We start from the raw sequence: 17,982 nt of genomic DNA, 5'->3' as shown, positions 1-17,982 counted from the left end.
CAAATGGACAGAACCAAAACAAATGATCTAATGATTCTGTCTCTTCACAGCAAAATCTGCAGAGGTGGGAAGATTGTATCCCCCCATATAAATAACATTCTATTGGTAGCAAGAATTTTATATAATAATTTAAATTGAAAGATTCTAATTTTTGAATCCGGTGTCGTTTTTGCGTGTCAGTTCATAAACACTATGCCATGGAATCGGTACGTCAAAGATCTCTTCCCAACTATTTTGCAATCTATATGGGACGGCTGTCAATCCTTTGGTCCTTAAGTGAAACTGATATACTTTTTTATTTATCACAGTTTTCCTTAACCAATTATGTTCTTTAATGCAAGGCCGACAGACAAGTTCCTTACTTTCTCCCCCTTCCACTTTCCTCTTCCACTTTTGCGGTAAGGCTGCAATTATTTGGTTGTAATTTTGGGTAGAGCAGACATTTCCATTTGTTTTTGTTAGCTGCATGTGCGACATAACTCCACCAGTCCTACCGATTATATCATTTACGAAGATTATACCTTTTTTAAACATTCTGTCAAAAAATAAAGGTTTTTTGTCAATTAGTATATTTGAATTTAACCACAATATTTGTTGCATTATTTGTTCCGTCGTTTCTGGAGGATTAAATTGAAATTGCAACCAACTTTCTATGGCTTGTTTTAGAAATAGTGATATTTGGGAGATGATTTCCTTTTAAAATAACTGCAAATGAGTTGTTGTAATCTGAATAAAGGGAAAAAGGTCTTTCTTGAACATTGGGTGAGACAATCTTACTAATTTGCTTGAGAACCAGTTCGGATTTACTTTCTATTAAAATTCATTGAAGTGAGATCATTTATTTCCTTTGGGATATGTATTCCGAGTATATCCACATCACCATCAGACCATTTTATTGGTAAACTACATGGTAATGTAAAAATTGTATTTTTTAGTGATCCAATCCGTAATATAGTACATCTGTCATAATTTGGTTGTAATCCAGAGAGGTTAGAAAATGTATCTAGATCCTCTATGAGGCTGTGGAGGGATTCTAGTTGTGGATCTAAAAGAAAACTGACGCTGAAATCTTTGATGTAATAAACTATTATAATCAAGGACAGTGTCAGCGGATTTCTGGTCATCACAGCATAATTAGCATCGTTATTTCGATACCACAGGAGCGCATGCCAACGCGATTTAGAGTTGTTGAACGGGAGTGATAAGTGTTTTGATAAACGGTAGGTTAATATGATCAAAATTATGTTGTTTTGTGGCATGCGTATAAGTTGGGCAATTGAAACATCTAGGGCAGGGGTGTCAAACGTCCGGCCCGCGGGCCGGATCAGGCCCGCAAACGTGTTTAATTCGGCCCGCGAGATGAATTTTTTTTTTTTTTGCGTCCACTGGATGGCGCAATAGCAATTGTGTTAAGCAAGCAAACTGTTTATACCGGGGCAGAGCAAGTAGGTCAAGCACGTGCAGCCAATGAGCTACTTTGTTTTGCCCGCGATATTTATTACGGCTTCTACTTTTAACATTATGTGCTTTGGCACCCTCATTGCCCCAATATGTCTCTGTCAAAAAAGAGAAAAGTGGACGCAGAGTGCAGAGTGTTCCAAGAAAAATTGTCATCCTATTTATTCACGGAATTGAATGGGAAAGCTGTATGTTTGGTGTGTTCAGAGCATGTTGCAGTGCTGAAAGAATATAACCTTCGTCGCCACTATGTGAGTCTTCATGCCGACAAATATGACAACTTTCAAGGACAGCGGAGATGAGAGAAGGTGAATGAACTGTTGGCGGGTCTGAAGAAACAGCAGTCTGTGTTTACTCACAGCCGAGACATCAGTGACGCTGCAGTGAAAGCTAGCTACCTCATTGCTAATGAAATCGCAGTGGCTTCAAAACCATTTAGTGAGGGTGAATTTGTAAAAACATGCATGATGAAGGCAGCGGAGATTGTGTGCCCTGAAAAGCGGCAGGCTTTTGCAAATATCAGCCTGACAAGAAACACAGTTGCAGACAGGATTTCCGATCTTTCAGTGGATTTGGACAGCCAGTTGAAGCAAAAAGTAAAGTAATTTATTGCATTTTCGGTTGCAATTGATGAAAGCACGGACATTACAGATGTTGCACAACTGGCCATTTTCATCCGCGGAGTTGATGACACATTGACCGACACCGAGGAGTTCGTGGAGTTGGTGCCGATGACAGATACAACGACAGCAGCTGATATTTTTACCGCACTCGTCGGCGCGCTGGACAGGGTCGGAGTGGACTTGTCCCGCGCTGTCAGCCTGGCTACAGATGGTGCGCCCTCAATGATCGGGAAAAAAGCAGGCGTTGTGACAAAGTTCAGAGAGAAAGTGCAATCTGCAAATGGAGGACGTGATTTTTTGACTTTTCACTGTATTTTGCACCAGGAGGCTTTGTGTTGCAAGTCATTAAAGATGGATAACGTCATGAAGGTGGTCATCCAAACTGTTAATTTCATCCGATCCAGAAGCCTGAATCACCGTCAATTTGACAGCCTTCTCAGAGAGAAAGACCACATCTATGGCCTGCCATACCACACTGAGGTAAGATGGTTAAGCCGAGGTGCTGTGCTGAGGCGTTTCTTTGATTTACGAGAAGAAATGGAACAGTTCATGGAAGAAAAGGGCAAACCAGTGTTAGAATTTCATTCCGCAGAATGGATGCAGGACCTTGCATTTATGGTGGATGTTACAGAGCACCTGAATAACTTGAACAAACAGCTGCAAGGGCGCAACAAAGTTGTCACGCAGTATTATGACAGCATACGTTCTTTCAAGTTGAAGCTGTCATTGTGGGAGACGCAACTTGCCGGTGGTGATGCAGCTCACTTCCCCTGTCTGAAAAATGTGTGCGCGACCCAACATGTGGCAGACATGAAGCGGTTCAAAGATAAAATAACGGGACTGTTACGGGAGTTTGAGCAACGCTTTCAGATTTATGTTTATATGTTTTTATGTTGATGTGCTATTGTTTTTAATTGATTTTATTTTATTTGTATATTTAACCTATTCTTGACTCTGTGGTTCTTGCACTTGTTTGGGGAACAGGATTTCATTATTTTTATCTACATTTCTGCCTGAGAAATGACACCCTGATATAGTTCTGTGATCTGTGATATACTTCTGTGAATCACTGAGGCATTGTGTGTTTGTGTGTTCTTTGACCTCAGAACTTTCAAATAACTTGAGGTGTTTTATGATTAATAGTGATGTTGTGCTTTTGGACACTGTCCTCAGGCTCCAGCTTTATGTTTATATGTTTTTATGTTGATGTGCTATTGTTTTTAATTGTTTTTATTTTATTTGTATATTTAACCTATTCTTGACTCTGTGGTTCTTGCACTTGTTTGGGGAACAGGATTTCATTCTTTTTATCTACATTTCTGCCTGAGAAATGACACCCTGATATAGTTCTGTGATCTGTGATATACTTCTGTGAATCACTGAGGCATTGTGTGTTTGTGTGTTCTTTGACCTCAGAACTTTCAAATAACTTGAGGTGTTTTATGATTAATAGTGATGTTGTGCTTTTGGACACTGTCCTCAGGCTCCAGCTTTATGTTTATATGTTTTTATGTTGATGTGCTACTGTTTTTAATTGTTTTTATTTTATTTGTATATTTAACCTATTCTTGACTCTGTGGTTCTTGCACTTGTTTGGGGAACAGGATTTCATTCTTTTTATCTACATTTCTGTCTGAGAAATGACACCCTGATATAGTTCTGTGATCTGTGAAACAGTTCTGTGAATCACTGAGGCATTGTGTGTTTGTGTGTTCTTTGTCCTCAGAACTTTCAAATAACTTGAGGTGTTTTATGATTAATAGTGATGTTGTGCTTTTGGACACTGTCCTCAGGCTCCAGCTTTATGTTTATATGTTTTTATGTTGATGTGCTATTGTTTTTAATTGTTTTTATTTTATTTGTATATTTAACCTATTCTTGACTATGTGGTTCTTGCACTTGTTTGGGGAACAGGATTTCATTCTTTTTATCTACATTTCTGCCTGAGAAATGACACCCTGATATAGTTCTGTGATCTGTGAAACAGTTCTGTTAATCACTGAGGCATTGTGTGTTTGTGTGTTCTTTTTCTTTAGAATTTTCAAATAAACTTGACGTGTTTTATGATTAATAGTGATGTTGTGCTTGTACTATTTTGGACACACTGTCCTCAGGCTCCAGCTTTATGTTGTATGTTGATCGTATTAAAACAAAGAAAACAATCTGAAGTTGTTGTTTTTAAGTTATATATACCATGATTTTTCCGGTCCGGCCCACTTGGGAATAGATTTTCCTCCATGTGGCCCCTGAGCTAAAATGAGTTTGACACCCCTGATCTAGGGCCTATGTGTTGGTGAAAATTATAGACCGTTCAAACATTTTATCAAACATTTTATGCAACTTTGTCGAGAAGTGACTTGATGCCTACTGTGCCAAAGCGATTTAGAGTTATTTAACCAATTCTGATATTTTGAATAATGTGATCGAAATCATATAGTATGATGCCGGTTGAAATCTGAATGTTTTAATAATATTACCGTTTTATCAACACACTCGTCACTCGATCCAGTTTAACAAGGTTATGCATGCCAACATATTAGGCAAGAGTTGAGAGTAGGCAAAGTTATCTTGTCAGGTGAAAATGTAGGTGTCAAACTTTTTACCATTGCAACATTAAATGTTCACCGTGGTTCACAGTGTACATCAAATGTGCAGAAGAAGAAAACAAATTGCCGCACATCTATGCTCAACTAATACAGGACTTTTGTGAAAACATTTAAACTACATTTATTTGAGTGTTTACCAGCATTTGTAATTTAAGTCTGATAATTATCTTAACAAAACAGTTAATCTGATATAAAAATACTTCCTTGATGTATGTTTTCCAGTTTCTTGAAATACTTTGCAAATATAACTTATTTCTATGTGAAAACTGAAATGGTCTATTCAAATCCTTTTACATTTAAGCATCGCTCTTATCCAGAGCAACTTACACTACTGAGTGCATACATTTTCGTACTGGTCCCCCGTAGGAATGGAACCCACAACCTTAGCATATTTGTGTAACCTAATGAACAGGACGCTGACCTATGAGGGGGGTGCCGTTGGCCGTGCTGGGCAGCAGGTCGTTCATGATGAGCAGGAATACGGTGTAGCCCAAAATAAGGGTCATCTTGAAGGATGCGCGGTCCACGCTGTGAGGGGGCAGGTAGAAGGAGAGGATGTCGATGAGCATGAGGAAGGAGCTGGGGATGAGCAGGTTGACCACGTAGAGCACTGGTCTGCGCTTGATCACCACCTGGTGGGGAGATGAAGCAAATACACCAGATGTATTAGGAAACAGACTGGAGAGCAGAGGCGGCAGATACGGTAAGTATTTTTACTGTACCACAATCTCTGTTGGTGCTTATAGACACAATATTTTATAACCCATGAGAAGTGCTTGTATCCCTGGGTTAGCGAGTCTCACTCTCCCTCCCTCTCTCCCTGTCTCCCCCTCTCCCTGTCTATCTCTCTCACCCAGAAAGTGATAATGTCCCATTCGTCGATGCCAAACTTGAGGACAGATGTCTCTCCATAGATGTTGACCAGCTCCCACTCCCCGCTGGTCTCCAGGTACTGTTTCGAGTTCCCCGACATCTCCTCAAAGGACAGAGCTGGACTCAACCGCACATCCCTTACTAGGAGAGGCGGTGGGGTGGGGGGGAGAGAGGAGAGAGGAGGGTTATATTTTAGGATATTTGTAGCTGAGGGTGTATATTTTAGGATATTAGTAGCTGGGATTTGGGGTATATTTTAGGATATTAGTAGCTTGGGGGGTATTTTTAGGATATTAGTAGCTGGGATTTGGGGGTATATTTTAGGATATTAGTAGCTTGGGGGGTATTTTTAGGATATTAGTAGCTTGGGGAGGGATATATTTTAGGATATTAGTAGCTGGGATTTGGGGGTATATTTTAGGATATTAGTAGCTGGGATTTGGGGGTATATTTTAGGATATTAGTAGGTGGGGGGGTATATTTTAGGATATTAGTAGTTTGGGGGTATATTTTAGGATGTTATTCATTTGGGGGGGTATATTTTAGTATATAAGTAGCTTGGGGGGTATATTTAGGATATTAGTAGCTGTGGGAGGTATATTTTAGGATATTAGCAGCTGGGGGGTATATTTTAGGATATTAGTAGCTGTGGGTGGGGTATATTTTAGGATATTAGTAGCCGGGGGAGGTATATTTTAGGAAATTAGTAGCTGCGGGGGAGGGGGGGTGTAATTTAGGATATTAGCAGCTGGGGGGGTATATTTTATGATATTAGTAGCTGGGGAGGGTATATTTTATGATATTAATAGCTTGGAGGGGTGTTTTTTTATGGTTATTAGTAGTTTGTGGGGGATACATTTTATGATATTTGCAGCTTTGGGGGTATATTTTAGGATGTTAGAACCTGGGGAGGTACAGTGAGGGAAAAAAGTTTTTGATCCCCTGCTGATTTTGCCTATAATTTTAATGGTAGGTTTATTTGAAAAGTGAGAGACAGAATAACAACAAAAAAATCCAGAAAAACGGATGTCAAAAATGTTATAAATTGATTCGCATTTTAATGAGGGAAATAAGTATTTGACCCCTCTGCAAAACATGACTTAGTACTTGGTGGCAAAACCCTTGTTGGCAATCACAGAGGTCAGATGTTTCTTGTAGTTGGCCACCAGGTTTCCACACATCTCAGGAGGGATTTTGTCCCACTTCTCTTTGCAGATCTTCTCCAAGTCATTAAGGTTTCAAGGCTGACGTTTGGCAACTCGAACCTTCAGCTCCCTCCACAGATTTTCTATGGGATTAAGGTCTGGAGACTGGCTAGGCCACTCCTGGACCTTAATGTGCCTCTTCTTGAGCCACTCCTTTGTTGCCTTGGCCGTGTGTTTAGGGTCATTGTCATGCTGGAATACCCATTAACGACCCATTTTCAATACCCTGGCTGAGGGAAGGAGGTTCTCACCCAAGATTTGACGGTACATAGCACCGTCCATCATCCCTTTGATGCGGTGAAGTTGTCCTGTCCCCTTAGCAGAAAAACACCCCCAAAGCATAATGTTTCCACCTCCATGTTTGACAGTGGGGGTCGTGTTCTTGGGGTCATAGGCAGCATTCCTCCTCCTCCAAACACGGCGAGTTGAGTTGATGCCAAAGAGCTCCATTTTGGTCTCATCTGACCACAACACTTTCACCCAGTTCTCCTCTGAATCATTCAGATGTTCATTGGCAAACTGCAGACGGGCCTGTATATGTGCTTTCTTGAGCAGGGGGACCTTGCGGGTGCTGCAGGATTTCAGTCCTTCACGGCGTAGTGTGTTACCAATTGTTTTCTTCGTGACTATGGTCCCAGCTGCCTTGAGATCATTGACAAGATCCTACCGTGTAGGTTTGGGCTGATTCCTCACCGTTCTCATGATCATTGCAACTCCACGAGGTGAGATCTTGCATGTAGCCCCAGGCCGAGGGAGATTGACAGGTCTTTTGTGTTTCTTCCATTTGCGAATAATCACACCAACTGTTGTCACCTTCTCACCAAGCTGCTTGGCGATGGTCTTGTAGCCCATTCCAGCCTTGTGTAGGTCTACAATCTTGACCCTGACATCCTTGGAGAGCTCTTTGGTCTTGGCCATGCTGGAGAGTTTGGAATCTGATTGATTGATTGCTTCTGTGGACAGGTGTCTTTTATACAGGTAACAAGCTGAGATTAGGAGCACTCCCTTTAAGAGTGTGCTCCTAATCTCAGCTCGTTACCTGTATAAAAGACACCTGGGAGCCAGAAATCTTTCTGATTGAGAGGGGGTCAAATACTTATTTCCCTCATGAAAATGCAAATCAATTTATAACATTTTTGACATGCGTTTTTCTGGATTTTTCTGTTGTTATCCTGTCTCTCACTGTTCAAATAAACCTACCATTAAAATTATAGACTGATCATTTCTTTGTCAGTGGGCAAACGTACAAAATCAGCAGGGGATCAAATACTTTTTTCCCTCACTGTATATTTTAGGATATTAATAGCTGGGATGGGGGGTATATTTTAGGATATTAGATGCTTGGGGGGTGTATATTTGAGTAATTATTAACTTTGTGTGTATATTTTAGGATATTAGTAGCTTGGGGGGTATATTTAGGATATTAGTAGTGTGTGTGTGTGTGTGGGGGGGTATATTTTAGGATATTAGTAGCTGGGAGGGTATTTTTTATTATATTATTAGCTTACGGGGGTGTATTTTAGGATATTAGTAGCTGGGGGAGGTATATTTTAGGATATTAGTAGCTGGGGGAGGTATATTTTAGGATTTTAGTAGCTGGGGGGAGGTATATTTTAGGATATTAGTAGCTGGGGGTATAAAATCAGGAGATTCTACTTTACTACATTATTGTTCAAATGGACCCCTATCCTTCCCCTGGATTTTCTAGATTGTGCAGACACAATCCCAAAGTATTAACAAAAGTATTATTACTGCATGATACTTTTGTATCAATTGGTAAGTAGGCTAGAGTATGTATATCAGGCCATGATATGTACATCGAATCAGACATGTACACCACATGACTGTCACAGTGTGATACCATATTAATCCATAGTAAGGTACTGGTGTGCATGAAGTAGCCTATCACAGTGTATTAATGTACTGGCAGTGGTGGAAAAAGTACTCAATTGTCATACTTGAGTAAAATACTACTTGAGTAAAAGTCTAAAAGTATTTGGTTTTAAATATACTTAAGCATAAAAACTAAATGGAATTGCTAAAATGTACTTAAGTATCAAAAGTAAAAGTATAAACCATTTCAAATTCCTTATATTAAGCAAACCAGATGGCACAATTTTATTTGTTTTGTTTATTATTGACGGATAGCCAGGGGCACACTCCAACACTCAGACATAATTAACAAACAAAGCATTTGTTTTTAGTGAGTCCGCCAGATCAGAGGCAATAGTGATGGCAGGAATTCCCCAGGGCAGCTGTCTAGGCCTATTACTTTTTTCAATCTTTACTAATGACATCCCACTGGCTTTGAGTAAAGCCAGTGTGTCTGTGTATGCAGATGACTCAACACTATACACGTCAGCTACTACAGCGAGTGAAATCACTGCAACACTTAACAAAGAGCTGCAGTTCGTTTCAGAATGGGTGGCAAGGAATAAGTTAGTCCTAAATATTTCAAAAACTAAAAGCATTGTATTTGGGACAAATCATTCACTAAACACTAAACCTCAACTAAATCTTGTAATGAATAATGTTGAAATTTAGCAAGTTGAGGTGACTAAACTGCTTGGAGTAACCCTGGATTGTAAACTGTCATGGTCAAAACATGTTGATACAACAGTAGCTAAGATGGGGAGAAGTCTGTCCAAAATAAAGTGCCTGTCTTTCCTTTTTAACAACACTATCAACAAGGCAGGTCCTACAGGTCCTAGTTTTGTCACACCTGGGCTACTTTTCAGTCGTGTGGTCAGGTGCCACAAAGAGGGACCTCGGAAAATTACAATTGGCTCAGAACAGGGCAGCACAGCTGGCCCTTAAATGTACACGGAGAGCTAACATTAATAATATGCATGTAAATCTCTCATGGCTCAAAGTTGAGGAGAGATTGATTCACTACTTGTTTTTGTAAGAAGTGTTGACAAGCTGAATGCACCGAGGTGTCCGTTTTAAACTACTAGCACACAGCTCGGACACACATGCATACCCCACAAGACACGTTACCAGAGGTCTCTTCATAATCCCCTAGTCCAGAACAGAATATGGGAGGTGCACAGTACTACATAGAGCCATGACTACATGGAACTCTATTCCACATCAAGTAACTGATGCAAGCAGTAGAATCAGATTTTTTTTAAATATAAAAATGCACCTTATGGAACAGCGGGGACTGTGAAGAGACACACACACAGGTACAGACACATGCATACGCACACACACACGCTGGCACACGCACTCTACACACACGTACATTGTAATATTGTTGTATGGTGGTATTATACATGTTGTATTGTAGATATGTAGTGGTGTAATAATGTTATATGATGTACTGTTTTATATTTTGTTTAATGTGTAATGTAAGTGCCTTAATGTGTTTGGACCCCAGGAAGAGCAGCTGATGACTTGGCAGCAGCAAATGGGGATCCCTAATAAATACAAAAATACAAAAAGTTAGTTACTGGTGTGCATGTAGGAGCCGAAGGTAAACGAGCAGTTCTGCACATCGAAGGGGAAGCTGAAGATCTCCAGGTTGCAGGCGCTGACGAGGCGCAGCATCCTGTCCCAGCGGATGTGGCCTGTGTGGTTGACGTAGACGTAGGGGCATTGCTGTGACACGTCGTCATCCACACTGAGACAAAGAAGGAGGCACAGATTCTTCCAAATGTGTCTTGATACAATTACAAAATAACCTAAAGACCAAAATAAAATGTACTCTTGTAAAGATTGTATTTCATTAAAATACATGACATTTGTATTTTAAATATACAAAAATACATTTGCAAGTAGCCCGCTTAACTACAACAATATTTTCAGTAATGGTTACAGAACCTTTTGACTTGATATGCCTGTGATATATGGTTGTTAATCTACCTTAGTTGAATGCACTGACTGTAAATTGCTCTGGATAAGAGCGTCTGCAGAAATGACGAAATTGTCAATGTAAAAAATAAACACTTGCAAAGTACACTGGATAACATTTTAATGAGCTCCACCCCCAATTTGGCTTTGTGTTCATTTTTACATTTACATTTTGACTTCTGATACCAATGCAGCACATTTGGGGTGAGAGGGGAGCACAAAATTGTGAACTGCTATAAAAGTATTTTGTATTTTGTATTTTGCCAATAGAAAATACAGCATTTTGTATACAGTATTTTGTATTTTGCCAATAGAAAATACAGCTCTCTAAAGTATTTTGTTACAATATACTGTACATTGGATTGTAGTTCAGGACAGTGTAGTTTAAATGACAAAATACTCAAAAGTAATTGAAATGTATTTCAATATGTATTTCAAATACATGTAACAGAAATACTGCCCATCTCTGGAAGGAGGGAGGGAGGGAGGGGGAGTGGGAGAGAAAGAGGGAGAGAAAGATGGAGAGAAGCGGCCTGAGAGCAGCAGGTGATAGAGGAGAGAGGCAGGAAGTGAAAATGGGAGAGGGGTTGGTTGACCCCATGTTTTCTACAGGACATGAAGATAGGCGTATGGATGAGTAAAACAACGTCAGTTTTCTTTGGACACTCACAACTCATACACGATGATGTCAGGCACCCAGAGCTGTTTGACTGGCAGAGAAATCCTGGTGACTCCGCCACAATCATCAGCGTCCCAAACCAGGAACTGATGGTGCCAGTACTGAAAAGGACGCAGGAAAGAATGAGGTTTAGGAAAGCTTATAACACCACAAACTGTTGGCCCAAAAAAATAGGAAGATGACTGTGTTTTGATCTCTTAACACTCACCAATCTCAGCCACAGGAATGTCGTGAGGATCTGGGTCTTCTCGTTCTGAAATAAGTTCAAGCAAGAAATCGGATAATTGTTAGTGGAGAATGAATTGAATGAATGGACCCTACGCAAGAGGAACATCGCAGCCTATACTGGCCAACACTCACCACGCCCAGCACAGCATACAGGGTGAAGGAGATGTTTGCTATGGTGGGATTACTCAGGTTGACTGCCGGTCTGAAGGATATGCGGTCGAACACAGTCTGCATCGACTCGTAGGTTGGACCGCTGTGGCCCTCTTTACAGGTCAAGTCGCACTGGCATAAATGTACTTAGGAGAGAGAGAGAGATAGAGAGAGAGAGACAGAGAAAGAGATGAAGAGAGACAGAAAGATAAAGAGATGGTAGGAAAGACAGAAAGAGAAAGAGATGGTAGGAAAGACAGAAAGAGAAAGAGATGGTAGGAAAGACAGAAAGAGAAAGAGATGGTAGGAAAGACGAGGGTAAGAAGAGCACATCCATAGGATTAAAAAACGTACCGATGCGGTCAAATATGTTGGCACCCTTGCAAGATTCACTATTTCTCCTTCATTTTTTGGGGCTGTTTACGCAAGTATTTGTTTGCACAGGACCCCCCCCAAAAAAATATCAAATCAGAAATTGAAATGTTTCAATTGATGGTCACAAATGGCCTGGACTAAATTGTAAACAATTGAAATTAATTAGGCTGGAGGCAATGATTCTCGTTTAGTGTGTAATGTATCTCACCTGTGGTAAGTTGCAGGTACCTACAAATAGCCCTTCAACCAGTTTTGAGAAGAAAAAAACTGAACATTCTGTAAAGTGCAAAGGGTTGCCAATATATTTGACCGCATCTGTAAATCCCAAAAGAGAGCACCAAGCATGATACTTTGACCTTTTTTGCTTGTGATCTTTTTCTGTGCAAATGTACCTAGCAAAAATGTGAAATAGTTGTTGACCGGCGTTGTGCGAGGAAATATGTACATTTAATTTTGGGGTTAAAGTTTTATCATAATCTAGGTTGAAAGAAGTACACAAGTCCCCCAGAGTGCAACATATAGGATAACTAGGTCCGGCCGCCTTCCTTCAAAATTCATACAATAAATACAATATACTAAAGTGAATGGAAACAGATTTCCCAGGATATAAATCATTCAAAAAATTACTGAGGACCCACTGCATAATTAGATCATTATATTTCTCGCAAAACATGCTTAAAATGTTTAAAATCTTGGTTAAAACATGTACAATAATTTACAACGTAATAAAACTTGAAATGTGTACCCACTGCATAATTAGATAATTATATTTCTCGCAAAACATGCTTAAAATGTTTAAAATCTTGGTTAAAACATGTACAATAATTTACAACGTAATAAAACTTGAAATGTAACATGCAGAAATTCATGGCTCACATCTTAGCTACAGATGAAGCAGATGAAGGATATTACCTGCCAATAGAAAGAAACCTGAGGTAAGAATGAATCTCCATGGTTGTCCCATACTGTGCCCTGTTGGATGGTACTAGTTAACCAAATGTCCTGCACAGACCCAGCTCGGACCAAACTGAGTGATGGACTTACAATGCAGACACACACAGTGTGAGACCACAGCTCCAATACCCTTTTCACACTACCGAGGCGAGCTGAGCCGAGCCAAGCTGGGCCAAACTGAACCTTGCTGGAAAGCATCTGAGCTAGCTGGTACAGTTTGGCTTGGGTCGGCACGATAGTATGAAAAGGGACACACACACGGCCTCTAATCCACACTCACAGTCTCATGCAATCGGTCACACGAACACAACAGAGTTGTTTTTTTAACACCTGCAGTAACCACTCAGCCATTAAATTTTTTTGAGTTCAATACATCTGTGCCCACGGGAAATAAACTGGTCTTGTAGAAGTCTATGTAGCTTAATCACACCATAGGTTCTGATAATGGCACACATTTAATTGGATGTCAGCTAGCATCACTGGTCCTAAGGTACAGCAATACAACCAATCACTATTATATATAAATATATATAAGTTATACAACCAAGAGGTATCCACCCATTACTGTAATACAGAAGAATACACTACAGGTCAAACATTTTAGAACACACACTCATTCAAGGGTTTTTCTTTATTTTTACTATTTTCTACATTGTAGAATAATAGTGAAGACACCAAAACTATGAAATAACACATATGGAATCATGTAGTAACTAAAAAATTGTTAAACAAATCAAAATATATTTGAGATTCTTCAAATAGCCACCCTTTGCCTTGATGACAGCTTTGCATTCTCTCAACCAGCTTCATGAGGTAGTCACCTGGAATGGGGGGGGGGTATACAGAAGATAGCCCTATTTGGTAAATGACCAAGTCCATATTATGGCAAGAACAGCTCAGATAAGCAAAGAGAAACGATAGTCCATCATTACTTTAAGACATGAAGGTCAGTCAATATTTAAAGAACTTTGAAAGTTTCTTCAAGTGCAGTCGCAAAAACCATCAAGTGCTATGATGAAACTGGCTCTCATGAGGACCTTCACAGGAATGGAAGACCCAAAGTTACCTCTGCTGCAGAGGATAAGTTCATTAGAGTTACCAGCCTCAGAAATTGCAGCCCAAATAAATGCTTCACAGAACTGTTCAGAGGAGACTGTGTGAATCAGGCCTTCACTGTCGAATTGCTGCAAAGAAACCACTACTAAAGGACACCAATAATAAGAAGAGACTTGCTTGGGCCAAGAAACACGAGCAATGGACATTAGACCGGTGGAAATTTGTCCTTTGGTCTGGAGTCCAAATTTGAGATTTTTGGTTCCAACCGCCGTGTCTTTGTGAGACGCGGTGTGGGTGAACGGATGATCTCTGCATGTATATTTCCCTCCGTAAAGCATGGAGGAAGGAGGTGTTATGGTGTGGGGGTGCTTTGCTGGTGACACTGTCTGTGATTTATTTAAAATTCAAGGCACACTTAACCAGCATGGCTACCACAGCATTCTGCAGCGATACACCATCCCATCTGGTTTGGGCTTAGTGGGACTATCATTTGTTTTTCAACAGGACAATGACCCAACACACCTCCAGACTGTGTAAGGGCTATTTGACCAAGAAGGAGAGTGATGGAGTGCTGCATCAGATGACCTGGCCTCCACAATCCCCCGACCTCAACCAAATTGAGATGGTTTGGGATGAGTCGGACCGCAGAGTGAAGGAAAAGCAGCCAACAAGTGCTCAGCATATGTAGGAATTTCTTCAAGACTGTTGGAAAAGCCTTCCAGGTGAAGCTGGTTGAGAGAATGCCAAGAGTGTGCAAAGCTGTCATCAAGGCAAAGGGTGGCTATTTGAAGAATCTCAAATATAAATATATTTTGATTTGTTTAACACTTTTTTGGTTACTACATGATTCCATATGTGTTATTTCATAGTTTTGATGTCTTCACTATTATTCTGCAATGTAGAAAATAGCAAAAATAAAGAAAAACCCTTGAATGAGTAGGTGTTCTAAAACTTTCGACCAGTGGTGTATATTTCAGTGTTGAAACACTCTTTAGTAAAAAGTCACCGTATAGATCGTTTCCACTTATCATGATTTTGATTAGATTCATTAGGATCCCAATTAGCCGACGCAAATGGCTTAAACCTTATCATTATCAAATGATCCGTAAGGGTACCACTGAACATTTCTCAGAACACTTTTTACACCACTTGCACACCCACACGTAGACGTACGTAAGTGGTGTAAAAAAAAAAAAAAAAACATGTTTTCTCTGTTCTTTTTTTTATTGTTACTTTATCAAATCTCTAGTAACGCATTATACACACATACCACACATACAACCTCACAATACTTTTCTACCGGCTGTCCTTATAGTACGGTCAAACTCTGAATACTTTTCTACCTACTTTAACATACGGTCAAACTCTGAATACTTTTCCTGTAGGCTATCACGTGATTATGTGGGCTTTAAAGTATAGTCAAACTCTGAATACTTTAAAGTGCGGTCAAACTCCAAATACCCACTATTGATCAACTTTAACCGGCCAGATTCATTATTATAGGAAAAACTGTTCAACTTGAACCCCAACATTTTGTGGATGAGGAGGACAAGAGATCTTTCACCATTAAGGCTCGGCTAGAAAACAGACAGTCACTCACAGAGATTTTAGAATAAGGTCTCTTACCTTTTTAAAGTTCTGGCCAGACGGATGTCCGAGTCCAAGCCGAACGAAACGGATCAACAAGTCAGATCGCTCTCATCCGGGTCACGGCACCAAATGTTGTGGAAAATTTCATCCAGATATTAAGGCAGGGACTATTTAATGATATAATATAAACATCTCCTCTGTAGCTCAGCTGGTAGAGCACAGCGCTTGTAACGCCAAGGTAGTGGGTTCGATCCCCGGGACCACCCATACGTAAAAATGTATGCACGCATGACTGTAAGTCGCTTTGGATAAAAGCGTCTGCTAAATGGCATATTATTATTATTATTATCTTTAATATAAGCAGCTGCTAGGGAGTTCTTCCCTGTGAAATCAGAGATAGATCTCCCTTGCAGCTGGTTGTATTAAAGATGTGCAAAGCTGTCATCAAGGTAAAGGGTTACTTTGAAGAATCTCAAATATAAAAATATATTTTGATTTGTTTAACACTTTTTGGGTTACTACATGATTCCATGTGTGTTATTTCATAGTTTTGATGTCTTCACTATTATTCTACAATGTAGAAAATAGTAAAAATAAAGAAAAACCCTGGAATGAGTAGGTGTGTCCAAACTTTTGATTGGTACTGTACGTGTCAGCAAACACAGTTAATGAAGTCAATAAAACCCTTAACAAGGAGTTGTAGTCAGTTTTAGAATGGGAGGCCAGTAATAAACTGGTCCTGAACATCTAAAACTAAGAGCATTGTATTTGGTACAAATCATTCCCTAAGTTCTAGACCTCAGCTGAATCTGGTAATGAACAGTGTGGCTGTCAAACAAGTTAAGGAGACTAAATAACTTGGTGTTTCATTAGATTGTAAACTGTCATGGTCAGAATATATAGATTAAATGGTTGTAAAGATGGGGAGAGGTATGTCCATAATAAAGAGATGCTCTGCTTTTTTGACACCACTAGAGTCCTGCAGGCTTTAGTTTTATGTGGTCAAGTGCTGCAAAGAAAGACCTAGTTAAGCTGCAGCTGGCCCAGAACAGAGCGGCACATCTTGCTCTTCATTGTAATCATAGGGCTAATATAAATACTATGCATGCCAGTCTGTCTTGGCTAAGAGTTGAGGAGAGACTTACTGCATCACTTCTTTTTATAAGAAACATTGTGTTGAAAATTCCAAATAGTTTGCATAGTCAACTTACACACAGCTTTGACACACACACTTACCCCACCAGACATGCCACCAGGGGTCTTTTCACAGTCCCCAAATCCAGAACAAAATCGAGAAAGTGTACAGTATTATATATTGGCATTATTGCATGGAACTCCGTTCCATCTCATATTTCTCAAATGAACAGCAAACCTGGTTTCAAAAACAAATAAAACAACGCCTCTCCCCTATTTGACCTAGATAGTTTGTGTGTATGTACTGATATGTAGGCTACGTGTGCCTTTACATTTTTTTTTATATAGTTCTGTCCTTGAGTTGTTCTTGTCTATTAATGTTCTGTATTATGTCATGTTTCATGTTTTGTGTGGACCCCAGGAAGAGTAGCTGCTGCTGTTGCAACAGCTAATGGGGATACTAATAAAATACCAAAAAAAATAAAAAAAATCATATCATACGTTGCTGTTGGAGAATCCACAGAAGATCTTACAGTTCCAGACTATTTTCAACTTTGAACACAATTCTCCTGACACCAAGATCTCTGAATCCTTAGAAGTGACACAAGGATTCAATGATTTCTTGATTCTACAATCAAACAAACATAGGATATAAAAAATAAAGTGTGGTAGAAATGTGGTAGAAATATTCCTAGCAACAGAGAATAACATGAGTGAGATCCATAAACCTTGGGGCAAATGAGGTGGTCAGTAGAGCATGTGAACTCTTGTGGTACAGAGCTACTTTACCTGCAGGTGGTTGGATACAAAACAGGCGTGAGCCACAGTAAATGGCTGGGGTGTAGGGTGACGTTGCCCCTAGATGTTGATCCTGGGTCAGTTTGGCATTTTCCACACTAATGGTTAAGGTTAGGATTGGGGGAGGGGAAGCTGATCCTAGATCTGTACCTAGGAGAAATTCCACCCCAGAGCTGTGGTGTACCAACCTATGTAACAAGTGCAACCAGTGGGAATCGGACGATAGTGTACCACAGCTCTGCAGACTATACACCTACTGGGCTATGGAAATGAGCTGGGGGTTCAACTCAGAACACAAAGGAACAGGTGTCCCAATGTCCCCCCATTCAGCTCTCCCACCCAAATCATTTGGTATACAACTTGTGTTATGTTTATCCTCTATCTTGTGTCTGATACAA

The 17,982-nt window shown here is 40.0% G+C and overlaps 1 protein-coding gene across 1 annotated transcript in view; it reads right to left on the bottom strand.

The window, feature by feature from the left end:
- Positions 1 to 17,982, bottom strand: part of LOC121577433 (5-hydroxytryptamine receptor 3A) — a 44,783-nt gene that overhangs the window by 16,753 nt on the left and 10,048 nt on the right. The window contains 6 exon segments of the mRNA XM_045223378.1: positions 5,109 to 5,319; positions 5,541 to 5,701; positions 10,221 to 10,390; positions 11,273 to 11,400; positions 11,508 to 11,552; positions 11,660 to 11,823. Coding sequence (XP_045079313.1) covers positions 5,109 to 5,319; positions 5,541 to 5,701; positions 10,221 to 10,390; positions 11,273 to 11,400; positions 11,508 to 11,552; positions 11,660 to 11,823 — 879 coding nt within the window.

Source organism: Coregonus clupeaformis, chromosome 11, assembly GCF_020615455.1.
Source record: "Coregonus clupeaformis isolate EN_2021a chromosome 11, ASM2061545v1, whole genome shotgun sequence".
In the NCBI taxonomy this organism is placed as follows: domain Eukaryota; kingdom Metazoa; phylum Chordata; class Actinopteri; order Salmoniformes; family Salmonidae; genus Coregonus; species Coregonus clupeaformis.
The sequence above is the reverse complement of the archived record's forward strand: the minus strand, read 5'-3'. Positions and strand labels throughout refer to the sequence as shown.